We start from the raw sequence: 18,448 nt of genomic DNA on the forward strand, positions 1-18,448 counted from the left end.
GGTAAGCTGACCCCACTAAACATAAGCCAGAGCTGTTCCGTATATCACATTTAGCAACAGGTTTCTAAAAGTACTAAGGCCCTGAGTTAAAGCCGTACATATAAAACTGGACATTTGAAGGAACAGGTCTATTCATTGCTAGAACCATCCTCTTTCATACTGGTAGCACAGCATTCATTCTACGAGGGTGAACCAAGAATGCCAAAGAGATTGAACTCTTCAAAGAAAAAAAGAAAGTTTTAGATTTTCTTTTTCTTCAAGAATTCACAGTGTCTTCATTTAAAACCTACACATGTTCCAAAGAAAGAAAGAAAATCCCATTCTGGAGTCAAACTACGTCTTTCCATCCTGAATAGTATTTTTTCCAGACAGCCACCCTTCTTGCATTGCCTTCCTTGTGTTTCTAAAGCAGCACAAAATTCTGCCTTTATAATCCAGTTTAAGTGCCTTAAAAGTTACAATGCTCATATAGTGATTGCTGTATACATATATTGCAATATACATATTGCTGCTTTAACTGCATATTTCTTTAAAAGCAAATCAAGTTTCACATTGTAGCAATATAGTAATTTTTCACATGGATCCGAAAGTCATTAGCATCTAATGTTCATAAATGTAAGAGTTTTTTTTATTTTAAATAAAAATGAAAGAATGTATACTTATCTTTACTGAACCTCTGTTTCCTCATGTGCAAGAATTACTAATGATACCAAAACCAGAAGGAGATTTATAACCGTGAGACAGGAAAGCAACAATAAYATTCTTACATTAAGAACATTATTTCTCAGCAGAATGTTATGAATTTGGGCAAGGGGGTTGTTGCTGTGGAGTTTTTATTTTTTAAGGGAAATGTTAACCTTTTTTTTWAAAAGTAGAACTATTTTCAAGCCAATATGAAAAATGTCTTGCTTCAAAAATGTTCAAACCTGGAATTTATTCTATAACAAACACGGTTCAATACACAGATGAATCATACAAAGAAAAGTTGCAAAGCAATCGTATTAACCATAGTGGTCAGGCAGGTTAACTTTGACTGTTCATCTATAACAAGGAATTCCTTTGTACAGTTCCCCCTTCAATAAACCCCTCAAATCTTTTTTGACGGAGCCCAAGTACCATTTCCTCAGCCTGGGGAATCACAGTGTCGTMGCTGGTACCGCCCACAGAAGGCAAGGGATATTCTGCAGACTATTTTTGGTTTTGTACTATTTCTAAACACAGGAAAGCCACATCTYGTTTACGAGTGTTCACAGCGCTCATAAACCAGTCATAAAAAAAGGATCAGGCATCCCCCAAGATGCGTCGATTAGAGGGATCAGAATCGTACGCCATATAAGTTTACAGTTTGCCAACCCCCCGGAGCACTTTTCTCCCACCTCCGAGCACAACGTGACAACATTGGAGCCAGCCCTTCCTACGCTGCCTTTCCCAGAGCACAATTTTCTCTGCGAGCTTGAAAAAAGCCTTCAGATGGTGCTGAGCTGCTGCGGCTCCCGCAGCGCGGCTGAGCACCTCGCACTCAGGTTAACAGCGAGTGCCGTCTAGCGGGYCTCTGTGCTCAGCACAGGAGGAGAAAGGAAAAACCACCCCCGGGCTTTCGCCAGCGCTGCTCTGTTCTAACCAGGGCCTGCTAAAACGAGCATGCACATACAGCAAGAAAATACTATATCCACCCGCACCCACAGGATAGGGTGTGTATCGGGGAATATTTTTAGACTGCTGCACAAGACAATGCATTTGGACAGGAAAAAAGCTGCCAGTCTGACACACCGACTTAATAATAAAGGATATTTGTAAAAACAACTGCTTAAAATCTAATTATTCTGCTTAGGTCCAAAAAAATCCCCAAAAACAGAAGTGGCAACTGCTTTGCTCTGAATCAGCTTGCTTACCTTTCCTTTGTTAGTAAATAATGGTTCAGGGAAGTACCATCAGATTTGCCAACACAAAAAACCAAACTTGCCTGTGCGAAAGCACCATGCCGGATGCGACACTTCAGAAACGTTGTTTCTTACCAAGCGGAGGCTGGAGCATCCCCCCTTTCTTTTCACAGCTACCGATGGGCTGTATATCCAAGGAATCCACAAGCCTCCAAAAATCGTTTTTGTTGTCACTTCCATCGAGTCGCAGCCGTAACCTGGCACCGGTGATTCCGATGACGGTGGCGATACAGACCGAGGTGACGTTGCGAGGGTCGCGGGCTTCCAGCTTCATACCAACTTTGAAATCATTCGTAGGTGGAATTCTGGACTACAGTAAGAGGCAAAAGACATGTTTCTGATTTTGGTTTGTACTGCTAAATTTATCAGATAATTCAATGTACTGCTTTCTTCATCTAGAAATATCATTTATCTGCTAAATTTATAGAGAAAAAAARGAGAGAAAAAAATTAATGTTAAATTTTACAGAAAGGAAATATAGTCTCAAAGTCATATGAAACTTCTCAGCTAACATAGGAGTCAGCTTGTGCTACTCACAGAAATCTGAATGCGTACATACACACACAGAGTGAAATGCCAATTTAATTAGCAGGCGTCAGATTTTCGAAAAAGACAGTGGCACAGGAAGAAGAAACGTGACGATGCCATTTGGTCTTTGATCTAAGCTTCCTGTGAGAAAGAAACTACAGATTAAGAAGAGCCAAGGGAATATTTTTTACAGGACTGTTGCTAAGCAGGTAGAAAAACTCCCCATAACAGCAGGGGCAGAAAACCACTGGATCACCATGACTGATCACTACTTACTACAATGGTACTGCAGGCAATCAAACCATTTAATGCTCTTCAGAATTTTTTTTTATTAAAACTAAATGGAACTGGTTGCTTCTGCCACGTGTGTAGAAGGATTAGCCCAGAATTTCCAGAACCTGCTCATTTTCAGACTACCTGTATTCATGGAAACTTTTTCCCTTGTTATCTTTTACCTTATATCTTTTGCAAATGACAACAAAATCTGCAGGATATTGATTGATAGAGGGTGATCTAATTCTTTCTCAGCACTCTTTCATCAAATCGAGTAAAAACTGTAGTTTCTTGGGGCTAATTTCTCTAAAGGAGAATGATGATTTCCCAATCATCCTGTAAGTCCTTTGATGCATCTCTTCTGCTACAAGCTGGTTTTGAACACAGCTGATACAAACTGTAGGCCAAGCTCCAGGCACTAGGGTCAACCTGAAACCTAACACTAAAGGCAGGGAGGCAAGTGAGAAATGTGAGCATCACACTCCCAAGATAAAAACGTCCCATCCCTACCCATTCTTGCACTGGCACATTTATACATCTGGGCATCCACAGAAAGGCTGAAGTATTCTGTGTTACTCTAGCAAGCGTTGGTGATACTTTGCCTTCACTACCTTTAAATTTTATGTATGTGTCTTGCCGTGTTTGTGCTACTGTGTGCAGGTGCTCCATTTGAAGCAGGCTCAGATCCCCAGCAGGAGCCCTGACAGAGCCAGAGCCCCCCAACGAAAGAGAGCAGCCCCGTTCAGCGAGCGCCGCGCGCAGCAGCTGCCCGCGGAACATGCGGACAGCAGGCTGGCTGAGGAGGCAACCTCAGCATATTCAATTTAAAGGGCAATTCAATTCCAGGATATTGCTTGTCAAGCTGTTATTTTCTACAACCATGAAAAGCAATTGAAAGTGAAAAGCTGGAGAGGTTGGTTTGTTTTTAAAAAAGGTGAGCTTGTTTAAACCGCAATAACTCAGGGCACTGTGCTCAAAAGGTGTCTCCTCCATATCGGGTCTTATGTGCATCCAGAGAGCAAAACTAGTTGAATAACAACTCTTTTAAGYCCTGCTCAAACCACAAGGCACTGGTCTTTTTCATTTAAAATTTTCAACTGTTTGAAAGCGATACAGTGAGAGAAATAGATGTGCATTATTTCCAAATTTAAATGGTAATTAGAAAGAATGGAGAGCAACAGATTGAAGCATTTCTCTAAATGTAGAGTATGTATTATCAATTTCTATTAGCTCTCTACACCTGCATATTAGAGTTATCTTGTTCTCTGGGACACTGGTTTCTTTTTTATTTTCATTTAAATATTAATATAAAAATCTAAGTTTTMTAAGACACTCACAAGTTACATATTCTGATTTGGACTGTCACGTTAAGCTTCTCTGCCTAGCTGCATTTGGTCTGCTACTGCAGAGTATTTCTTCAAATTACACMGAGTGAGAACGACGTGTACAAGCCATGTGCAACCCAATAATGTCAAATTAGTCCTACACAAAGCCCGAGCACTTTTGCTTCTAAAATCTGCAACTATTAATTAGTGAGAGGAGCCAGCTCTGCAATAATTACCGCTGCATATCGCTTTCTACTTAAAGGTCAATCCTTAGAAGAAACTATAAATCTGCATATGCAAAATGTTTTGAAATTTGCTATGAACAGAAATCAAAGTTCCTCTAACTCCTCCACACACTACAAGCAACCCAAGCCACTCACACTGAGCTCAGTCAATGCATGCCACTTAACCATTAAGGTATTAGTTGCTCACTTTGGAAATCTTGAGCATTAGCAGCAAAGGAAAAGATTCAAGTGCAAAAACAACAAGGAAAGGCTTCTGGGCAGGTTTCTGCAGCAGCTCCATGACCCAAGAGTAGAGGCTCTTGCCATGACTGCACGGTGTGCAAGGCCAGCATCAGCTTCAGAAGGACTAGAGGTTGTGCTACTGAGCTCTGTCCCTACTCGCACAGTTTGGGGACTCTGCCTTGAGCTGGTATTGACTATGAAAAAGGGATACAGAATCACAAAAGGGCTAAGGTTGCAAGGGTCCTCTAGAAATCATCTAGTCCAACCTTCCTGCTCCACAAGGGACACCCAGAGCACAGGGCAGCATCCAGGCAGATTTGGAAGATCTCCAGAGAAGGAGACTCCACAACCTGCCCGGGCAGCCTGAGCCAGGGCTCTGTCATCCTCACAGTGAAGAAGTTCMTCCTCACATGGAGAWGGAACTGCCTGTGTTTCAACTTACACCCATTGCCCCTTGTCCTGTCACTAGCCACCACTGAGAAGAGCTTGACTCCTTCCTATTAGGGGTCAAGGAACATGTAAGTACATTCCTCCTTCATGCACTTATACATGTTGATCAGATCCCCTCTCAGCCTTCTCTTCTCCAGAGAAAACAGGCCCAGTTCACTCAGTCTCTCTTCATACGAGAGATGTTCCAGTCCCTTAATCATCTTGGTTGCTCTCCATTGRACCCTCTCTAGGAGCTCCATGTCCCTCTTGTCCTGGGAAGCTCAGAACTGTCCCCAATACTCCAGGTGTGGCCTCACTAGAGCTAGGTAGAGGGGCAGGATCCCTTCCCTCGACCTGCTGGCAACACTCCTCCTGATGGAGGAAATCCTGATGCAGTTCACTCCTGATGCAGTTTACTGAAGATACTCAGTTACAGGCGTTACATCCACGTGTAGCCGTGGACATTGTAACTCGTAGCTTCCTCTAACCTCCTTGCTTGCTGTTTGAAACCAACACATAAAGTCTCTTTGTCCTTGAACTTCAACCTCCCCAGAACAAGCTGAGACCCRAGATGTAGCGTGAGGAAATGTTTCCATATGGTTTCCTCTCTCCTCAATCTCCACCTCTACAAGCTGCTTCAAATTTGCTGTTACAGTTCCCCTCCTCAGATTAATTCATTCACTTCACTTTGTGTTAGCTCCCACTGAAGGGAGGCCAGTACTGCCCACAGGAGCAGACCACCAACACATCCTAGAAGACACCTCTCTGCACATACCCCATCCACTAAACTACGTTTGCCACTTGTCACTCCTACCTGAACTGGGCAACTCCTTCAGCAGTCACCTTTCTAACACAGCAAGAGCAGGCAAATCAAAGCTCATCCTGTGTATCGTTATGCAGCTARCTAAGCTAGGGCTCAAGCCAGGAACATACTGGCCCCTATGTCCCTCTAGAGAAGGGAATGGGCTTGCAGAAGTTGACACAGTCTCCCGAGGGCKGACCCACTGGAGATGATTGGCTCACACAGGATGACAGATTTAAATTTCATCTTGGAATGCATACAAAAACATCAGGCAGAGAGGAAATTAAATGTAGAGGGCAGTATGCAACAGTATATAGAAACCTTTCTTATATCATCATTACCCATTCCTTCTAGTTCTTACTAAACAATTAATAATGCTGTTAACTTCAGAGAAGACAGGCAACACATGTTTGCTCTTCAATAAACCTTTTTTTTGGGAGGCGGGGAAAGTCTCTCTGAAACGTTCAGGCTTAGCCACTACCCATACTTCCATATTCTGTATAGCAGAAGCAACACACCAGCAACCAGAGCTCTGTACCGTGGAAGGGGCAAATAATGTTCTTCACTGCGCAATCAGTACTGCTTCAGTACTCCCCATGCAGCTCCCCCCACCTCCTCCACCCCATTTTATTTCATTTCATTTTAAATCTTCACTATTTAATGCTCCTTGGAAATAACCACTCTGCTCAAGAGGATCCAAAATTAAACATATTTGGAAAATGCAAAAAGAAAAAAAAAACAGTGAATAAATTCTACTACACACACAGGTATCAAGAACGGGAAGTTTCAACAGCGAGCAAATTATAACTTGAGATCCAAAGAAATCCAGTGGGAGGTTTACAAGCAGCGTACATACAAAGGCTGCTCCAGCATCACTCCATCAACACGCACACRTGCACACAGACTTGCAGGACAGTGCTTAGCATACCTGTCTGAAACAGTGTAGAGGGGCAGCTACTGATTCAGTCTCTTTCAGATAATCATCCCAATTAAACTGTTCTGGAAGACATAAAAAAAAAAACAGGGAAAAAAATACAGTATTTAAAGCACACAGTAAAGAGCTCTTAGGAAGAGGAGGAGAAAATCCCAACTATTCGGTAGATTACTTTTTTTTTTTTTTCCTGAAAACAGAATTACTCTAAAATGGAAGCTCCACCTGCTTAAAATATGCAACCCTTGAAGTAGTTTTAGGAGTTCTGTTCATCTGTAGTGTCGATCCACAACAGGCAAAATGACTGCAAGTCTCCCTTCCATTCTCTTCCTGCAGTTCACATTAAAGATACAAGTCAAGGATATCTAGATTCAGTCACCTGCTCAAGGATGTCCCAAATATCCTTGATCCTTGCACAAACCACATCAATCTTTATGCCTTTGTCTCCCTAAGTGTAACATGGGAACAGCAGCATTTCTTACCTCACAGGACTGCTGAGATGATGTATGTTAAAAAGTATAGCCACTTAAGATTCTGTGCTTACAGGACGAAGCATTTGAAACGTGAATTTAAAATGATATGCTAACCCAAATCCACTAGAAATCTAAAGGATTAGTCCAGTCTATGACCTTAAATGAAACAAAAACTTTTAAAAAGGACTTCTAACTTCATTTTTATGACTTTTTAACCAAGGTCTCCTAAAGGTTAATGCTTGTAAGGTGAAGTAAATATCACTACAATGYTCAGCAACAAGTAGCTTCAGCACCATCGTACCTTGTTTTTTTTTTCCAGTGTTAATACTGAGACCTTTTTTGTGCACAGGCAKGTGGGAGTATTTTACGCTACGTTTACTTGGTGTTACACATTATTACGCTAGTAAAACCTAACCTAACAGTATGAAATACTAACATCAAAGATATAAGAGAGGATTTACTTAAATGAATACAATGCACAAAACGACAACTAAAGCAGTTCAGGTAACGTTTTTGTTCAGGTAGCTCTCAGTGAGATGTTCACGTAGCTCTCAGTGAGCTCTTTTCCTCATTTTTCCTGTTTGGGCACCSGGCATCTTCCCGAGCAAAACTCGGTAACAGGCGCCCCGAAACGGGCCCATGGTGCCACCTAGCGCTCGCTCCAGCGCCGCTCTCCAAAGCTGGCATCCCGTGGGAATCCAAGGCAGTTTCTTGGCGCTCCCCTCAAGAGCACACCTGGGCACAGCTAAGCACATTTGTACAACGTTCAGGAGAGAAGAAACAAGAGAAGGGAAAAAAAAAAAAAAAGGAAAAAGAAAAAGAAGAGCAGTGTAGTGCCTCGTGGTGCCTCAAGCGGGAGAGAACAGGACTCCTGGGCCAACTGAGGTCTCTCTCCCTATATATATATATGTATATGTTTTTTGGACATACCAGCCTCAAGGGGGTAGGAATGATCTGCCATGAGACTGCTGAGGGCATCTGGCTGCAGAAAACATCTGGCTGTCAACTACATAACAAAACAATAACATCTCAAAAAGGGCTACTTTAGTGGACTGCATTGTATTTAGGGTGACAAGGATGGTTTGATAAGACATATTGGGCATCTTGGAAGCCAGCCTATTTTGCCACACAATATTTATTAATGCACAGGTACAGTCAAAGTGATTTTTTTATTATTATTATTATCCACAAGAGGTTATAAGCCAAATCTTTATATTTCAAGAAGGCATGATCAGAAAATGCCTTTCCCAAAACAGTACCCTCAAYATCTGCTGGTCATTCTGCCAAGCCAAGAAAGTTGCAAATATAAATATGATGAAGTAAAGTTTTGCTTTGTAAAAGTTCCTTTTTGAGAAGTAAAGTAGCATAAAATACATAAACTAGCACATGCAGCCAGCTGCACACAAACCCAAGAATACACTGCCTTTTTTCCTTAAACCTTGGCTACTAAAACCACTTTTACCAAACAACAGCCTGAKGTTTATTACAGGATTGTTCCACCTGTGAGGACATGCTGCAGTAAATTAAAGCCAAGTTCTCAGAGATGGTCTTTATTATAATTTAATTACTGCACTGTTAAAATAAAGGATATGAAAATACATTTGTAATACATAACATGTATGTCTTGGGATATAATCAAATGAAATTATTTCCACAAGAAAAGCTTCTCTGTATCTAGCACGCACAGGTAGAGAGGCAATTGTTTTCTGCACATTTCTATTTATTTCTAATTCTAAAGCCCAGAAAGAATATAAGTTCTGAGAAATAAAAGCCTTTAAGAAAACTAGCTCACACAATGATTTAACTTGCATTCCTCTTCCCACTCAAACCTGTGGGCTGAACAAAATAAGCTTTAGAAAAACCTGTTATGCACCAGCACAACATTTTCTATGAACCCAGGAGCAAAGTGAAAACTGGAGAGAGAACAGGATTTTTATGCCRAAGTACAATGGCAAGAACAAATCTGCATATACTGAAAATGAAGGAAAAAAATGGACATAATTAAGAGCTTTGTGAAGAATAAAATAAAGTTTGTAACTGACTCCAGAATGATGTTAAAAAAGTGATCTAACATAGTCAGTATGAACAAATGGCCTGATTAATTTAAATATAGAGAATATAAGTTTATGATGTGTTTGTATCATGCCACTCAGTGAACCCATGATATTCTTTCCAAGACTACCCCAATACTGTACCACTTCCTGACCATTTCTGCCAATTACAAAGTAACTTAAACCTGAAGGGGCCTGTGGGGGTGTCCAGCACAGCCCTGTGCTCAAGTAGGCCCAACACGGACCACGCTGCTTGAGGCTCTGATGACTTTTGAGGGTCTCTACGGACAAAGATACCACAATTGCTTCAGACTCCTCTTCCAGGGTTTTAGCACCCTCAGTGGGAAGATTTTTTTCCTTATAAAAACAGGAATTCCCCAGGTTCCAATTTCCTTTTTGTTGCTTCTTGAGCTTCCACTGCACCTCTTGAAGAGTCTGCTCTACACGACCCCTCAGGTAACTGAAGGGAGCAAGACGCTCTCCCGCCAGCTCTCTCCTGTTAAGGCTGACGAGAGCCGTTTCCTCAGCCTGCTGCCTCCYGCACTGCGTGCTCCAGCACCTCCGTTTCCCTGGGCACTGCCAGGGGGCTTGCAGGGGTGCTCCAGCGGCACACGCGCGGCGCGGGGGYGCGGGTGGCTGCGAGCCCCCGTGCAGCTGCAGTTGCCGCTCGCGCCACCAGAGCGCCCTGCTGCCTCACGCTCGGCGCCCCGCAGCCCCCCGCGCCTGCGCGGCCACCCTGCTGTCCYGCGGACACTTTTCCAGCCACTGTGGCTGGGATTAGGCCTCTTACAGGTAGAAACGCCTCTGCATTTGCCTTTGCATTTCCTCAGGTTCCTATGGGCTCATTTCTCTAGCATGGCCAGGTTCCTCTGAATAGCAACGCTGCCCTCCAGCACGTCAGCCGTCCATCCCAGGTTGGTATCGTGCAAACTAGCTGGTGGGTGCTCTTTCCTCTCATACCAGTCTGCCAAGAAGACATAAAAAGCATCAGTCCTAGCATCAACCCCTGAGAAATGCCACGAGTTACAGCTGCCAGCTGGACTCTCGGCTGCRCTCAAAAATCTTGGAGCTCGGCACTCCTGTGTCCAGGCCACATCTCACCAGTCTGGCTGCAAAAGCGCTGGGCAAGTCCATGCCCAAGGCCTTGCTTAAGCAGGATCCACATCACCCACCGCTCGCTCTGTGGCCGCAGCATCGATCGTCCTCCCAGGGAAGGCAGTCGGGTCAGGCAGGCCTGGCTTAGCTTGGCAAATCCATCTGGGCTGTTCCAAAGCACAGGCTTGTCCTCTATTTCCCTGGCAAGGGCTTCCGGGAGGATTTGCCTCAGTTTTCCAGCAAACTGATGCGAGGCACAGCAGCCTGCAGCTACCCAGATACTCCTCTTCCAGAAGACCGGTGTATTGTTTGGCTTTTTGCATTCATGGGGAAAYATGCCTGCTGACCGCGACATCTCCAAAGCTCTTGAGAGAGGAGCCTTGCAGGGACAGCAGTCAGCTGCTTCAGTGCTCCCTGGCATCCTGTCTGCTTCCATGGATGTGCCAAAGGATCTCTATCTTCCTCTACATAACACTTCAGGTTAGTTTAAATATTCTTTTAATTAAAGATTTAAACGGTGATTTCTGTCACTCTTAAACAGTTAAGATTTTGGTTTATTTCATTTAGTTTCATACAGTATCAACAAAGTTTAAACACTGTTTAAGCAGATAGAGCATCTCACATCTCATATCATTATATGTCTTCTCTAGTCTTCATCCCACCATCTTTTTGTCGAAGATGACGATGTTTCTCTTTAATTTTGGCTCACATATTCTTGCAAACATAGTAAGTATAAAAAATTTTATATCGCCCATTATACTTGCATCCATATGTTGTGATCGTTCAAATAGAAGTCTTGTCCTCCTKCATTTCTTTAGACAATTAGTCTTTGTCACTTTATTTATTTATCTGTTTTCTCACACCTCAATTTCCTCTTCAACTGCTCCTACCACACATGATCCTGAGAAGTCTTGAGCTTTGGTGGATGTTAGCCTGAAATACTTTAAGGTACCTTTCTTTCTTTCTTTCAGCACAAAGAGAGGCTTTTTCTTCCTTCTTCCCACTAACGAGCAGTAACACAGGATAAAAATTATCACCTCATTCTTATATAATCAGAGATGGCGTGTGATCTCGAGCAAGTCACTTTCTCTAGCTGTCTGACAGAACTGAGCCTAGATCTCATGAGTAAATTCAGTGCTCAGACAGTGCACTAACAGCAGAGTCCTCAGTGGAAGAGCAAGGATGATGGAACGAGGCTTGTCTGCTTAGCACAATTTCTGCACAAAGCCTTTCCAACACCCTGCTCTACCACAGAGAAAGGCAGAGAAGCTTTAGAGTGACTCTAAGTTTTGTTATCTTATTCACATATGAAAAGCGTTGAGGGTAGAAGGCTTATGTTGTGTTAGACAACATTATTTGCAAACATAGATGTGCTGTTTGACTTGACACTGATGGAGACAGGAAACAAGACACACCACCATTTCCTCTCATGTCTCAAAGTAACAGGAAAGAATAACAGAAATCACTGCCAATATTTAAAAACAATAGAAGAACCTGCAAGGGTCTGACCAAAGGAATAGCAGAAAGTCTACTACAACTGGTGATAACAGAATATCCCACTTGTATGTGGTGTCACTGCCCCAACTAACCGTTCATTAATCATGTTACTATTTCCACGTTGTTCCAATGACTATACTGCACTAAGTCATTCCTCCACTGATATCCAAGAAAACCTCTGTACTAGGCTACCTATTAGGAGTGAAAGGGCATGGGAGCAGAAGGCAAGTGAGAGTTTAAGTAACCTGGGGATATTTTATCAAGAATTAACTACAACCTCTGAAAGACATTTCCTACTTCAGTCAACAGGATTTATGATATTTCTTACTGCCTCACATTCAAGCACGTGAACTCACAAAAAGCATATGAAGCTGCACTCAAAGACCAGAGTGCCCCCTTATGCATTAAAGCATAATGTTAAAGTTGAACAGAAGAGCTGGCAGCACTCCCAGTGCACGTGCCCTGTGGCACCTGTTGTGGGAAGCAGGTATCTCAACCTGGTAAGAAGCAGGACCATTTCTAGCAAGTGCAGCCTCCCCAGATTAGTAAAAATACATAGTTGAATAGAAAACATAATTTGCTTAAGGTTAAAATCCTAGGCAAATTAATCCAGTCAGCCATAGCAAACATTCAGATTATTAAAGGGAAGAGACTTACTCCAGATCCAACAAATAAGCAAGAAAAGAGAAGGTAACAGAGTCAAAAGAGGCACAGAAAGGGGTAAAATATGGTTAGAAAAACAGGCAAATTAAGAAAAGATCTTAAAAGAAAGAGTGTTTGGATTAGAGACACCCGATATTTTCCTTAGACCAGGAAAACTAGCAGGTTGAAGTCAAGCCATTTTAACAACTTCATTTGTTGTACCAGAACAAATTTTGTTGTAATAACAATTACATAACCATTTTGTTAATGGAGGTAGACAGAAGTTTTAGTTTTTAACTACACATCAGTAATAGCCAAGGAGGTTGGGAAAATAAATAAATAAATAAATAAATAAATAAAAAAGCCTTGGGAGACAGTATAATCCAAATACATACTTTTTTTTTTTTTTAAGAGTATCTTAACTAATAACCTGACAGCTTCAATACCTACCACTTTTTAAAGACGAGTTGTCTGCCTGCTGATTCTTCCCATGTCTCTCTCTTTTAATAGTCTTTGAATCTAAAAGACAAGATTCCATTACACAGTCAATGAAAGATTCACCTCACAATGATGTCCAGTAAAACACAGAATGCTTTCAAACAATACCAAGTGTGTTGTTCCAAAGACTTGTTCAAATTTATATCAGGGAATAATCAGACAAGTTTTTATATTATAATTTTACTCACCACACTATTTCTTCTTTTAAAACATAGAGAAGCAAACCATGAAAAAAGCAGAGCTTTTGAGTATTCCGTATCACATTATTAAATCTAGTTGCAGAAAACAACTTATTACCTCTCTAAACGGAAACCCTGCTCTAATTTTAATAGTTTACTCACTCTACACATAATTTGAGATCCTCAGGACCAATGCTTTTTTTTTTTAAATCTTGCCCAGACCACTCTGAACAGAGAAGCTGGGGGCGAGAGCAAAGGGTCCCGAGAGTGTATTTCTGAGTAAGAGAATCCATTACATCTCTAGTTTATTGAATAATCAAATGCAAACAGCTATCTCAGTATCAATTTTAGCTATTAAAAAACAGAACAAAAAACTCAGAAGTACTCCAACAGATGGCCACAATTCAGCTCTTTCTGTACATGATTATTCTTCAGTAAGTAACGAAAGAACTGGCAGTAACGAAAGAGTGGCAGTAATGCACATTCACATGTACCCTGTTTCAAGTCTTACTTGCATAAAGTACATTACAGTAAAAGAGAGCAGCACTCATCATTGCTGCAGAAATCTTCTAATTGCAGGCTAGAAGCATACTTATTTCAAGACAGAGATTAGATAAGGCAAGGACTTAAGTGTAAGAGAATACAATAACCAACTACCAATACAATCACCTTGTACAAAATTGAACCATTATATCACCTTCAGCCACTCACTCTAACTAGGGCAACCAAAGAAGTTAAATTAAGTACTTACATTTCAAGACCTCATGCACAAATCTGAAACATCAGCAAACTTTGAGAAAATTATTCTGCCACACAGAACTGGATGCTCTTGTTAAAAATCTGAAAATGTACTCATATTTCAATCGACAAATTCAGTGTTATATTTGAACTGTGGTCTGCCAGTGTCAAAAGTAGATCATGAAACTAATGGATGAGTGGCACTGGCTGTCCCTTATTCTGGACTACAGATACAGCATCTTTCTCTCGAGCATGCACACACATACACAACAAAATCAGGCACAAAATTTAATGATAGACTCCTTTCTCTGTGTGTATGTGTACAGACCATAGAATTGTAGAATCATTATGGTTGGAAAAGACCTTCAAGATCATTGAGTCCAACTGCAAACTCTTCAACACCGCTGCTGACTGCTAAACCATGTCCTTGAAAATAAGAGAAACTAAACATCTTCTCCTGATTTTTTTCCCAAGGAAAGGCGATGTTTTGTTCCATTTTATTTCAGTAGATTTCATATTTTTTCCAAGAAAAAATGTTAAATATAAATTTAGTTTTAGCTATATTAAAATTTCAAGGTTTTTTTTTAGCAAATATATTTATTGTAGCTAACACATTCACATGCATGACAAATTTGTCATTTCATGAGCAGTCTATCTAAAGCATACAGAAAAAAAAAACTTCTTTTAATAGTTTTCAAAACAGCAAGCCAAATAAGTAACAGTATAGCAATTGTAGAGAAAACCATGCAATGTGAAGTCGGACATTGTTAGAAATAAAAAAAGAAATAAAGTATCTTGGTTACCTCTGACAGTGCCCTGTCCTGAAAAGAGGATAGGACTCTGCCCTGACTTAATTTTTCCCTGCTGCTTCTTCTGCACTTTTTCCACTTTCTTATAAGAAAAGACTAASCTTGATTATCCATAAAATAATTATGTAGAGGTCTGCCTCTAGTTTCTTAGAGGACATGCAAGTGTTACTCTGGGCTCTTCAGTGCAAAAGATATATGGAGCTCCTGGAATGAGTCCAACAAAATGCCATGAAGATTATGATGAGATTGGAGCATCTCTCATATAAAGGGAAAAAAAATGTCTTTGAGAGTTGGGATTGTTTAGCCTGGAGAAAAGGMTCAGGAAGGATCTGATCAAAACATATGGGACAGTGTAAAGACAACAGATACAGACTCTTCTCAGTGGTGCCCAGCAATAGGATGAATAGGTGCCCAGAATAGTGAGCACAAACTGCAACACAGGAAATGCCATCTGAACTGAAGGAAAAGCCTTTTTCCTGTGACGGTGACAGAGTGACTCCTTTTTTTGAGAAGGAAAGGAGACATGAAAGAACTTCTTTCCATCAGCGTAAGACCTCAAACAAGATGACAGCCTTTCATGATCAGAAAAATCAAGTCCAAATGAAAGAATCTGAAAGCCCACAGCCTGCACACCAGATGGTCTTTTGCTGACCATCACCACCCCATTTAATTCCTACATCAAGGTGAGGTTAATGCACATCTTAGAAATACCTACACAATACAGACATAAATGCTGAAATGGAACACTTTCAGGGACACATATAACCACACAGTAAAGAAATCATGAAAACAGGAGATGAAGACATCAGTGAAAGGAAGTGGATTCTTCAGTAGYAGTTTAAATCTCTCTCTTGTTTCTAGTGAAGATACCTTAATTTATAATAAATCTGAAGCCCTATCACTATCAGTTGCTTTTGACAGTCAGAAACATGTACCTTAAGATCTCTGAGCAAAACTCACCCAGCACATGCCTGTGTCCAAAAATGTGTCTGAATAAAAGCAAGATTCCTTTTTCTCCCCCCCAAAGGCTCCCCTTGCCTTTATGCATTCCAGCCTTCAAGGCTGGATGGTTCTTAACCAAGTTGAGTATTTTATCTAAGCAGATAAAAAGAAAAAAAAAAACTATTAACAGTAAAAATTACTTATCTGTCTTCAAGTGAGACACTCTACATCCTCTACCACCTCCCACCACCCAGAAAAAAAGTCTGCACAGTCTATGCAGATTTATGATCTGTCTGAAGTGCCTCTTCTGATGTTGACTAGAAAAGGGTAGATAAAATGTATGGATTGTTTTTAAAATCATATTTTAATAATATTTTGTGTTTTTTTTTAATTATGATTTTATGAAGAAACACATTTTTTAAAAGAATGCCTATGTTTGAAATCCTGATAGTTGAAATTCTAATAAATTTCATTTCAAAAGATTATTGAAAATAAGATTAAGAATTGGAGGAGTATTATATCAATCACCGGGCTGAGGAGGATCTCTCGGTAAGCATATATAGTTCAGTGTAACTTTACATGAGGCTATGAAGGACAGCAGTTCTTCTGCAGGTATGAAGAATAATTTCTTTTCAATTCCTATAACTAGCTCTGTTCAGGGACCAATTCCTTTAAAAGCTGAAAGATTGACTTGAAAATGGGAACTTTATTTTTAAGTAAGAGACAGAAGAGATCTATTGGTTCTGAATTATTTGAGTTCATTTTGCCAAAGAACAAATCAGTTTAATTCACCATCTGTCTTCTGCTCAAGAAGTCCATTTTTAAGAGACAAATCTGAATTTAATTTCACAGCATATACAGTGTTTTTAAAGTAGTTTTATAAAAACAACAAATACGAAATCCTGTTGTTTTGGACTTAATTACATACTACTCAGCTCTTAAACCACACACACACACACACACAAAAACATGAGATATTGCTTTACAATACTGATATACAAAATATACTGTATATATATTATATACACACATTATATGCGTGGGCATTTAGACCCTACCTATATAATTTTAAACCCCATGAAATATTCGTTTCTTCTAAGTGGCAAGATCTGAGTATAGGATATACTAATTTATGAAGGCAGCATGCTAATTTATGCTCCCCAAATAAGAGTTTTCAACAGAGCACTTTATAAACTAATGCAGCAAATGCAAAACAAGATTAGAATAGATTATTTAGCACGGCGTTTTCTGCTTACTGACTCAAACTCACTTTGTTTACAGCACTCTCCCCTATCTGCAGCCACAGAATTCTTCTGCTGATAAGATTACTCAGCAGAAGACAGGCAAGAGTAACCACATCTATCACCCAAGAAAGCAGAGACAAGGAAGAAACTAGACAAAGCTATCTCTACTGGCTTGTGAATGAGACAAAGAATGACAAGCAGAAAAGGCACCCTAAGAACATAAAGTCTAGTAAAAGATAATGCTGGTGCCCAATTTACGTTTCCTATAAATACTGCCATATTGAATACCAGTTTCTTGCCTAAGATCCAAAAAATTTCCCTCTGGGAAGAGTTACGCTTTCAACCAACAGGACCACAGCTTTGTCTGTGTGCTGGCAAGAACCTCTTCAGACAGTATTTGTCTACATCGACAAGAAGAGGAGCATGCTACAAGAGCAGACGTATGTTTTTTTGCCTAAGACTTGCATATTGTCTTGCTGCCCACTGTGGAAGAAGAAGAAGCTGGCAGTCACTTTCTCAGAATTTGTGCAGCTATTTCTTAGGTGCCTTAGACACACTGTCTGGTGCTCAAAACACGGCAGGAGAGCCCTTTCCTCAAAGGAATCCTTTGTGTCTTCCCGACAGATGTTAAACACCTTTGGGTGACAAAAGCATTTGATCTTCCYGCGCTACACAGTAACCTTCATCTGAAGGCAAATTACTAAGATGTGCCAATATTTCTAGACAAAGATGAGCCCCAGGCTCTCAAGAGCTATCACAGTCCAAGAAGGGGCCTTAACTCCCTAACACGTGGGGTTGTGGRCACCTTTTAGTTGCCCTTCACCAAACCTCAGTGCACACAGCTGAAGAAATCAAGACTAAGTGAATCCGAGACATCTCCTTCTACTTCTTTTTGTGCTTTCCCAAGGGGTTTATCTTATCTTATCTGCCAGGAACAGAGCATCTCTTTTAGTATATTTAGACAACAGCCATGCAGAAAAAGCTCAAGAGAAGGGGGTAGGCTTCCTCCATAAACTCCTGGTGCAACAATTAAATGGATGGCCACTGCTGTTATAATAGCAAGAGACAATTATTTACCAAGGGAGCACACAAGCACATAAAGCAACTTGGGCTGAAGGTAGAAGAAAGCTCAAGAGCGTTACACAAAAGTGTTAGCCATGTTTTATGGGAGACAGCTACTCATGTGAAAGCTTTGAAAAGCAGCAGCAGCAGCCCAGCTTTGGACAGCAGGACTTTCTCTTATTACATTCTCTTTGTGCCACTAACTCAAACACACTTGTTACTGCTTATGTCTCATTCTTTATTTTAGTACTTAAGTTTATTCATGATTAAATTCTCTAGAGATGACACAGCAGAAATCAAACCTTCACGGTAGACTGTGCTTTTGTAAATAAATATATTACTAAAAAAATAAATAAAAGCTAATTTTACCTTCAAGACCTTGTGAAATGTGGCTCCTGCTGTTTGCTTTGGTAAAATGCGATTCCTAGCACAATCAGTTACCCTCCTGCTAAATTAAGCAGCAGTTATAGAATAAAGGACGGCTTTTCATTTAWTATCACATTTAGACACTCTCAATTTTTAG

At 40.6% G+C, this 18,448-nt stretch overlaps 1 protein-coding gene across 1 annotated transcript in view; it reads right to left on the reverse strand.

The window, feature by feature from the left end:
- SCML2 (Scm polycomb group protein like 2) overlaps window positions 1–18,448 on the reverse strand; it is a 69,882-nt gene that overhangs the window by 38,298 nt on the left and 13,136 nt on the right. Inside the window, exons 3-5 of the mRNA XM_026052303.1 lie at window positions 12,904–12,972; window positions 6,693–6,763; window positions 2,016–2,250 (exon numbers count right to left, since the gene is read on the reverse strand). Coding sequence (XP_025908088.1) covers window positions 2,016–2,250; window positions 6,693–6,763; window positions 12,904–12,972 — 375 coding nt within the window. The remainder of the gene's footprint in view (window positions 1–2,015; window positions 2,251–6,692; window positions 6,764–12,903; window positions 12,973–18,448) is intronic.

This window comes from Nothoprocta perdicaria, unplaced genomic scaffold (genome assembly GCF_003342845.1).
Source record: "Nothoprocta perdicaria isolate Ctin4 unplaced genomic scaffold, notPer1 scaffold_112, whole genome shotgun sequence".
Classification (NCBI taxonomy): Eukaryota; Metazoa; Chordata; class Aves; order Tinamiformes; family Tinamidae; genus Nothoprocta; species Nothoprocta perdicaria.